Here is a 10,135-nt window from a genome sequence, read left to right as displayed (position 1 = left end):
AGTGTGCCTCGAGGAGTAAGGCAAAGGGGCATCGGCGGGATGCCGAGCTGGTAAAGCCACGGTGGGGCTGGGGCGAGCGGTTGTGCCTGTGCCGTCGGCTGCTGTGCAATGCTTTCTGCACGGCAACGGCCAAAAAAAAGTTGGAAAAAGCTTCGAGGTGCAGCTTAGCGAAAGGTTTTGACACGAGACTTGTTATCCCGCTGAGGAGCGATCATTAGACTTGGTCCAAAGTACAGATTTCCGTTTGGCTTTCGGTTGCTAAACACGGCTTTTGTTGACTCCTAAACAAGGCCAGCGCTCGAGATTTGGAGCCGACCCCAGCGGCTGGCACCCAGGCCCTGAAAACCCAAATACAGAAGGAGAAAATAAATCACTAACGTTTCACTTAATCGTATTGCTAAAGAAAGGATTTAATGGACTTCCCGTCCTTCTTTTAATCAAATAAAATATCCTGCCTGCACGGGGCTGAGCCTGGACATTTGCCTCGCCAGCGCGGCGAGGGAGCCAGCTTGGAACGTGCGCGGGGGGAGTCGGATAAAACCCTGGGCCAGCCGCCCTAGGCTCAAATCCTCCTTTTTCAGGCCACGTGGACCTGGGGCAGGACCTTGAACCGAAAGGTTGGGGACCACAGCCAGAGCGCTCAGGAGCTGCCGCTGCAGTGCACATCCCACCCATGTCCTCTGCTGATGCTGCTTGGGGAGCCGTGCTGCCCTTGGGAGATGGGGGTTGCTATTGCTTGCCTTGCTGTTGGTGGCATTATTTGTGTGTTGTTATGGAGCCGGTCTGGGATGGAGAAATGAGGATTTTTTGGAGCGGAGGGGAAAACCACCATTTTTGGCATAGTGATGCACCATGCAGAGGTCTTCTCCTGCGCTCTCCCGGGCACTTTTTTGCGGGTTCCCAGGGCGGAAAGGCCACAGGTAGCATTGCTCTCAGGGTCCCCTCGGTGCTGAGCCAAAAGGTTGGAGACCTGGATGCTCCTTTTGAGCTGAGTGGCTGCGATGGCCATGGTTGGGTTTTTCCCATAAGTCTTGGTTTTGCCTCTGTATTTCCAAGCTAACTGTTTTCTCAGCCTCTCGGGTAGACCGACAGACAGACAGATAGATAGATATAAAAGCAAAATTTATGCCCCTTCCCTCTCCCCCTGCTCCCATCACAGCTGAAGGATGCCTGGGGCTGGCCCTGCCTGACTGCTGCTGCCCACAGGAAGCTCTCCATTGGGAAGGGGCAAGCATCCCACCCTGCCTTTCCTCATATTCCCGTGGAAAACCAGGCTCAGGCTTCGTTACGCTAACGAGGCCATCTAGCAGGGAGTGCTGGGCTAAACCCCAACTCCTCCAGGGCTGCTCTGCACCAGGAGGCTGCTGCAGAGGGGACTTTTTCTGAGGGGGAAAGCCAGCTTCCAGTAGGACATTTAACGGAATAAATAAATAAATGGATAAATCCAGGCTTGCATTTAACAGGGGCTCGAGCTGCAGGTCCATACGTGCTAGCACTAGGTGTTTAAGGCAACTTGTTTGAAAGCACATCAGCATCAATCATTGTCTGCTGCTACTTGAAAAACAACGCTGATAGACTAGCGGGGAGCAAAGCTTTCTGCCTGCCTCCGCAGCATGCTGCAATTCAATTAGTCATGGTCAGAGGGTGGCATTATTATTCATACATTACTGATTGTTCCCAAAGTAAACAGCGCGAGGATGGGGTCTGTGATCCTCTCCGTGCCCTTAGCCAGGACACAAAGGGAAATGCGATGCAGACCCTGGGGTGGGACGTTGTTTGCAAACTTCACAGTCAGATCGCGCTGGTTTTCATCCTCCTCGCAGATAAGTGTCGGTGTATGCATACAAAAAAGCCCCGAGATATTTTACCCAAGTCAGTTCTGTGATGGTTTCTCTTAGCACTGATAACTTTTTTTTAAAAAAAAAAAAAAAAAAAGCCACATGCTAATTTTAGATAGGACGGATAGCTTAAACTATGCAAATACAAACCCTGTCACCACAGAATATAATAATGATCGACAGCTTAGCAATTAGCAGTAAATAACCGCACTATGCAACACAGCAATATCATTTGCATGCTCGCAAAATAGTCACCCAAAGCAGTAATGGCCTATGAAGCCATCTGTTTATCAGCGGTACAGCGGTGAAAGCCAAAGCATGCGCGACACGAAGACTGACCGAAGTATTGGGGACTGACTTCTGTCCTCGCTCGCTCTCGGGGCTGCGGCAGCGGTCGGAGCTGTGCTCCCCTCTGCAGCAGCTGGAGAAACCTTCCCCTGCCACAAACATAAGGAAGAGGGCTCCTGACAAGATCGCTAATTGCTTGACACCTTTCCGTCTGTCCCCCCCTCGCCCCCCTGCTCAGTTTATCACCTCTGCTAATGGTGCAAATTACCGCCCAGGCTGATTTCCTCGCCTTGCCCGCTATTTAATAAGCGAATGCAGAGCTGTGGGGAAGGGGGTGAGTGTAGCCTGCAAAGCAGCGATGAGCTCGCAAGAGGTCATGGCACTGGCGAAGGCAAAACTCCTGCCCACCCGCGTCAGCATCCACTCTCCTGGTGATGCTGCAGAGCAAAATACATGGAAAAATATATGGAGCTGTGATGGGCAGATGTGGAATAATCAGTAGCTCTGGGAAAGTCTGGTACTAAAGAAGAGGTTTCGGTGTACGTCGGTGCCCTGGTCCGGCACAGCATGTGGGCATGTGCCAGTCTCAAGTGTATGATAGTGTTTAAGGGCATGAATACCCGCAGAGTGAAATCACATTACAATGAATAGAATGAAATTAAATACAGTCACAATTAATGTAGACATCGCCTATGCAGGTACTTATGATACGTATGACATATGTATCAGAAAATCTGTTTTCATACATTCAGGCTTAGCTTGATTAAAGGCTAAATGGATTTCCAGCATTGAAAAATACAGCACTTCCCATGCTAGGTGAATGCGGAAGGGATTTATATGTCCTGATGTATTTAGCAGACTTGCAAGCTCCTCCTTAATCTTTGTGCTTCAGAAGCATTGATGAAATATTCTGCCCAAATAGTCTTTTCTTTTCGGGCAGGGGGCTTGAAATGCAGATGGTATTTCTTCTTGTCACATCCAAATAATAAAAATAAACTGTAAGAATTTATAGAAAACTAGTCTTCTCCCTAGAACCATCTCCTGGCTTCTCCCGCGATAGGGATGCTGTCCCCAGTGCAGCTTCTCCTCCACTTCCTGGCAAACCCCTCCTCCAGCCCACTGATGTATTTGCACAAAACTTGAAGGAGTGTGATCTACGAGAGAGCCCTACTGCCTCTGAAGTTATTACAGGGACTGATGGGCAACCACCCTGCGAATCAGCGTATTTGCTGCATTTCCTCAGGGAAGCGGGCTGGCTACAATAAAAATGAGTTCTTTCATAACTGCTGCCCCACGCGCTTGACAAAATTCAGGCGCAAGGGAGGAAGATTGCTTTGGGCAGGGCAAGGGCGAAGACGAGCTTCCTGCTGCAGCTGTCCAAGGAACCTAGATTGAGTGAAGAAGTTGTGGTGGTCTGCGGTCAACATCTTCCAGGCGCAACAGCAGAATTATTGATGTGGCTGCACCATTTCTGGGAGGACACGCAGCACATAGCTTACACATGACAAATCCCACCTGAAGGAAAATCACCACCTGATACTCCAACGAACTCTACTTTTCCTGTTTTTTTTAAAGAAAGAAGAGACCATCTTCGCCATCTCATTGATATTCTCCCCCTGCTCTACTCCCCTTCCAAAGGACCAACCCAAACGTAGCAAGGGAGCAGCCGCAAACCTCCCGAAATGACAGATGCAATGCCTGGTGTCAGTCAGTGGCGTTACTTTGCATAGTGGTACTGTTCTGGCCCCTTGACAGCTTGATTTAAGGCCGCCCTTGCTTGTCGTGTTGACATGACAACTGTGGGATATGTCGTAAATATCCCAGGAGTGGACAGGAATTGTGGGGCTGGATTGTACGGGCAGCATTGTACGACATGTGGCTGAGCCCTCAGCCCGTCCCGGCGGCCGAGCAGGGTTCGCTGTGGTTTTGTTTGGAAAAGAAAGAAATAAGAAAGAAAGAAAGAAAGAAAGAAAAATTAAAAAGAGTAAACTTTATCTTTGGTTGATTTTGTAACTCTTCGCCGTTGCGGGATCACTCATGGCCATCAAGGACCCAGCCGGCTGAGAGCCATCAATCAACCAGTGGGTTTCTTAAAGCCTCAGAGGTATCTACTCCCCCTCCCCAAGGCTGAGCTGCTGCAGAAGGGAAGCCAAGGCTTTCCAAGACCTGAAGTGGAGGACAGGCTTTTAAATCTGGGCAGGCAGGATGGTGAGAAAGAGCATTATCAGAGTGAAGACTTGACCTAAAGCCCGTCAAAACCAGGACAGGGTCTTACCAAGCTCCATGCGTGGTCCTGCTAGTTACAAGACCCTTTGGAGCCAGGTTTTGGGGAATGTTGGACCACACAGCCTCTCCCAGCAATCCCAAATCCCATTGATGTTATTGGCCTGTTTCTGGCCTCAGTGAGTGTGGAGTATTGGTTGAATGGCTCCCACCATGGTCACCCTATCTACCCCACTGGAGCAGCCGCATCCCGGCAGACCGTGAGCAGAAGATGGAATGAGGAGGTCCCAGCGGCACAGACAAGGGTGCCTAGTGCCACTCTGCCCCGTTACATGGCATCTGAACATCTTCATGGTACCTGGAAACAAAGATTATAAATAAAATGGCACAATTGATACAAAACACAATTTTCCAAAGCGACGGTATTTGAGCAGTGAGCTGTACCAGAGCCACAGAGTTTCGTGATTTCCTGGACTTCTGACACCATTCTGGGGTAAAACAGATCAGTCCGTGCTTGGAGAAATGCCTCGGTCATCATCTTCAAAGCTATACACTCAGATTGAACCAGTTTAAAGCCCTTTTCTCAAGCTAGCATCCATGGAGGGTGACATTCCCATTCTGTTATTTTCTCTTAGGTTTGGAGTTTATAAAGCAGCACACACACATATTGAGTTTCGTTTCAAATTGAAATGAGACATTATTGAAACAAAGGAAAAGTTTCCTCTTCTCTCCCCCCATTCTTTTCTGCTATTATACACAGTAAGACAAATGATGGGCAAAAGCTCCTTCCCACTTTTTCCTTTTCTTTTTTTCCCTTTGTAATTTTGAAAAAAGACCCCAACTTGAAAGGAAGATGAGCCAGAGCTGCAAGGGAACAAAAACCATCAGCAACTCCATCGCTGGGATTTTAAAATGTTTAAATGCACCAGGGTTACAAGGGAACAATCTCTGTCATTTCTAAAGTTTCCCTGAGCTTGAGGAGCTGCGGAAAGGAAAAGAGACGAAGGGAAAAAAGGGGGCAAATAATAACAGCTCCTAAATATGAAGCATCAAATGTGAAAAGTGAATTTAGACTCAAAATACAGATTTGTTTTTAGGACAATTCATTCAGCAGAAGGTGTTTTCTGCCTTGGTCTCTGCAGCTGCTCCCCTGAAGATGAGCTGATCCTGAGCCCCTCTCACAGGACATGGCGGCCTCATGTCCCCCAGCCCAGTTATTCATGGTCTTGACCAACAGAGCCTGACAAATGAGTTAACCTTGATCCAATCCAAGATGGGCATGACTTCACTGGGAGCTGTACAAGGGCTTTATTGCTACCCCTACCCTCCCTACCAACAGCCCCAGAGAGCCTGAAGTCATCAAAGCACCCAGGCACCTAAAATCCCACCCCATACCAGTTCGCTTCCCTGCAGCACAGGGTGAGAGACCCAGTGGGTACCATGAGCATCACACCTAAGGTCCCTTCCAGCCCACCCCACCTGCAACAGCAAGCCGAGGCAGATGCTCCAGGGAGAGCAGTCAGAAGAGGGTGAGCACATGAGGTTCCCTTCCCAAATATTCCTTGAGCTTCAGAAAGGACCTCTTGAACCAGAAGCAGTTTGTAAATATTTAGTAACTCTGTGAACTTTTCCATGAAGCCTCCCCTTGCAATGCTGATTTATTCCAACCCCTTCTAAAGTTCCTTCTGCTCCTGCAGCCTGGTCCTCTTGAAGCGACCCCTGATGCTGTGAGTGCCAGAGCTCCCATCCTGTTTTTGCATAACCTCTCCTTGATGTGGTGCATCAGCTCTGAGCTCGGCTGCTTTCAGCGTGGCCGCTGCCTGGAAATTTCAGCGTGGAAAGGTGTTTGCGTGGATGGGTGGGTTTAATACCTGCCACCTCACCCTTTTGGGTCATCTCATAAATCTTAGCTGAATATATTTACTAATGAGCAAACTGTAAATGTGATGGGGAAGAGCATCCAATCACACCACCTGTTAGAGCATCACCCCTTTGCGTAGGGCGGCATGGTGGGGCATGGAGCCACTGAAGGCAAGGACCATGGGAAATCCCAGGAAGGACCTCTAGTACTGGCCAGGGTGACCACCTCCATCCCACCACCTGGTATGTAAGTGGCTTGCCGGTACTTACAAGCAGAAATCATAAATGCAACACTAGTCCTTCCTTTCCTTCTCAGATGCTGGGAGAAATGTCTTGATTAGTTTTTGTTTGCCTGTTTGCTCGGGTTTGTTTGTTTGTTGATGTGTGTTGTGTATTTGTAGGTGTGTGTAGGCTTTATTGACTGAGCGCTAAGTTGACGCATAAGTGGGGTTATAGGGAGGCATCAAGGAGGAGAAGCAAGCTGGCTGGATTGATAGATATGGCATTTACATTCTCCGTTCAATCTGCATCAGCGAGGAGGGTCACTGCAATATTAGTTTTGAATGAGATGTACTTTGTGGAGCTGCAAGGAAGCCACAGGCACAAGACTAGCAGAGTGAAACCCTTCAGCCTTCCCCAGAAACCCCCAAAACCTGGCCAGAACCACCACCATGGTGACCTGACCGTGTTTGTCCCGTAGGCTGGTGGGAGGAGAAGGGCAAGGTCGCAGGTGATGGGCTCATAGGTTGTGGGGCTGCCTGAGACAATCCTTGCCATTGCCATCGCTATAGCTAGCGCCATTGCCATTGCCATCGCCATCGCCATCGCCATTGCTGTAGGAGTGCCAGGAGAGCTGGGGCGGCTTGGTGAGCACATTGCCTCCGCTCCGCTTGGGGACAAGTGCTGTGCCAGGAAGCTCGTCTCTGTCTCCCTGCCCGACTGCCCGTGCAGCGGTGGGGGCTCCAAGCTGCGCTTCAAGAGCACTTATCAAGTTTCAGGACCCAGAAGGTAAATAAAAAGCACATTTTTTTAAGATTTCGTACTTACCAAACCAGTCCGGAGCTTTTTTCCTTTGAGGTTTGACTTGAGGTTTTTAATGCCTACTGGGTGTAAGGAAAGGAAGATGAAGGAAGACAGAAAAAGATTACTTTAATTGTCACCTGTGCCCTCTCCCCGGTGGGACAGGCAGGAGGAGGGGGTGCACCCAGGAGGAGTGCTCCCCTGTCCCAGCTTTCCCTGGGCAAACGGTTCCTTTCCCTCTCTGCCCTCAATATGTAAAAACAAGTTATTCATGCACGGTTTGTGATTTGGCTACTTCCACTTTTGGCTATCTTAACCCGAGACTGGCACCAGGGGTCTGGCTCCCAAACAGCCCAGGAAAACCAGCTCCAAAATGGTGCCCAGCACCGAAAAGCAATACCACGAACAAAAATAACGTCAAAAGGCTGAAAGATAAAAGCAGGGCAAGTCAACGTAGATTCATCCCGCTCGCACTGCCTCCCTCCTGATTTACATCAACTCAGCGCTTGAGCAACAAATATAAAATAAATATCCTCCGCGTACAACTATGTATTATACAGGTGCGTGCGTGGGCGAGCGTGGGGGTCGCAGCCTCCGCGCAAACGGGCAACATCTGCAGCTGCCCCCAGACAGACAGACAGACAGACAGATAGTCTGATGTGAATTATTTAACACAAAGTGCCGTGACCTCTATTAACAAAGGGAGATGCTTCCAGACCTGCGGGCAGCACCATGGGAAGCAGCTGGATCCAAATCAATCTAATTGAAGACGGGCCTGAATTTATTATAGGAGCTGGTGGCAAGCATCCTGTTGAGGATGCTGGTGGGGGGGGAATAGATGCCAGTACAGTATACTCCTTTTAGCTCAGCTGGAAAGATCATGGCCATAAATTGTGCTTAAGCAAAGGCTCAGCAGCTGAGCGCGTCCAGACGTGCACGCACATGTGCCGAAAAAGGGGGATTGCTTCGTGCTGGGGCGTTTTGGTAAAATAAAATTATCTTGAAATTTCCTGATTTTTTTTTCTTTTTTTCTTTCCCCTTCCCCTTCCTCTGTAATCAAAAGAAAGAACTGAAAGAAACGTGCACTTCAAGGCTTTAAATCTGAAACTTCCTAATCCCCTGAAGTCCACACTAGACTTCTTGCCTCCATGGAAACCCCAAAGCATTCATCCAAGTGATTGGCCTCCAATGAATTTTAGATAAGACAGAATGGAACGGAATTGATGTGATTTTAATGCAGAAGAAAGCGGTGGAAGGGAGGTCCACTTGGTTCATATTTGAATAAAGCAAACATGACAGACAAAAGGCTGACAGCTGTAAATGACATTGTCAGTACAAAAATTATCAGCCAGTTTACAATCTGTTTGCTTATGTTGAACAAACAGAATGTGTGTGGCATCCCTTGGCTTCATGAATGGCAGAAATACTTGCAGGCTCCGGAGAGAGGCAGATATCTGTTCCCTCCCAGCCCTCCCACTATAAGATATCCATTTGACAGCCGCGCTGAAAAGGAAAATTCTCTTCTCTTTTTTTTTTCCCCTTCTCCTCCTGCTTTTTTCTTTAAATTTTTTTTAGGTTTTGTTGGGTTTTTTTGTTGTTGTTGTTTTATTTTTTTCTCTCTCTCTCCTCTTTCTTTGCCTGAGTTGTGGGGTTTTTTTGGGGGGGGGTTGTTTTGTTCGAGGGAGGGGAGGGCTGCAGCTGGGCAGAGCCCGCGCCGGTGCGGCAGCGGTGCTGGATGAAGCCGTTCGGCGGCTCCGGCATTCCAGGCACCAAACCTGCCGTTACCTTAGCGAAAGCTCTGGCCGAACATGCCTCCAGTTTCTTTTCTTCCTTTCTTTCTCTTCCTGCCGGGCGCGGAAGGCAGGTCCCGTCAGCTCCTTTTGGGGACGGCACTCTTGCGGCATTGCCTGGGCAGCCTCAAACCCCTTTGCTTTTTCATTCCCCAGACCAGACAAAAAGTTAGCACCCCCCAAAATGTTAGCTGCGACAAAAAGACATCTTTTTAATTTGGTCACAGGCTTAATAAAGTAGCGATCCTCCTCCTCCAAAAGGTCCACAGCACATATGAAACGAGTTGTGGGGTCTCTGCTTAGTGCTGTGGGGTTTTCAGGGCGTAGAACCCACCCCTCTTGGTTCATAAAACCCATATTTATGCCCTCAGGTGCTAAATATCTTCCTTTTCTTTTTTTTTTTTTTTTCCCCCTGGAGGATTTCTATTGTCATGCTGCGTCCTTGGTTGTGTTTCTCTCTCCGTTATTTTACGGTCAGACTTTGCAGAAGTTCTTGCCCAAGGGCCGTCCAGGCCCTTACCCCCAGCCCATCCTCATGGCATTGGGCCGCGTTCGCACCTGCACAGCTTGCGACTCCTAGAAACAAGCTGCCTACCAGCGTAATATAATCCTTCATTAAAAAGCAACCGAACCCGAAAGCCCACCTTCGGGTTTCCTTTTTGCCCTGCCAATCCTCCCTGTTTTATTCCGTCCTGACCTGAGCCTTAAAGATAGAAGGAAACCTGATGGCTTGCTGCAGTGAATCAAGTCCCCTTCTTTTATGTAAATGTAAGGGGGGGGGGAGGGGGGGAACCCACGCCAGAATTTGTTTAGTGGCACTTGGCTTGTTTGATCAGAGGGGAAAAAATAATGACAGGTGAGGACGGTCTGTGCGGGGCAGATAAAGGGACTAGAACAACACCGGGAGAATACGGCAATTGCTTTCCGGGCAGCCAAGCATCCAAACCCAGGCACTCATATGAAAAGTTTATCCAATTATGGCAAACCGGATGACGCTCGTTATGTTGTGTTACTCTTTTCATTTTAATCTAAATTGCTGTTTCTTTCTCTCTGATATGGCAATCGGTCATAAAGGGTTGACCACCATTAAAGCTGTTTGATTTGGAACCCTGTAGT

General features: G+C 48.8%; 1 protein-coding gene across 1 annotated transcript in view; it reads left to right on the top strand.

The window, feature by feature from the left end:
- Positions 1-6,355: 6,355 nt before the first annotated feature.
- Positions 6,356-10,135, top strand: part of NKX2-2 (NK2 homeobox 2) — a 185,007-nt gene continuing 181,227 nt past the window's right edge. Inside the window, 2 exon segments of the mRNA XM_009886052.1 lie at positions 6,356-6,452; positions 7,001-7,217. Of these exon segments, the coding sequence (XP_009884354.1) occupies positions 6,356-6,452; positions 7,001-7,217 (314 nt within the window).

The sequence above is a fragment of the Charadrius vociferus genome, unplaced genomic scaffold (genome assembly GCF_000708025.1).
Source record: "Charadrius vociferus isolate BGI_N301 unplaced genomic scaffold, ASM70802v2 scaffold455, whole genome shotgun sequence".
NCBI classification, from domain to species: domain Eukaryota; kingdom Metazoa; phylum Chordata; class Aves; order Charadriiformes; family Charadriidae; genus Charadrius; species Charadrius vociferus.
This window is presented reverse-complemented; position numbering and strand designations above follow the sequence as displayed.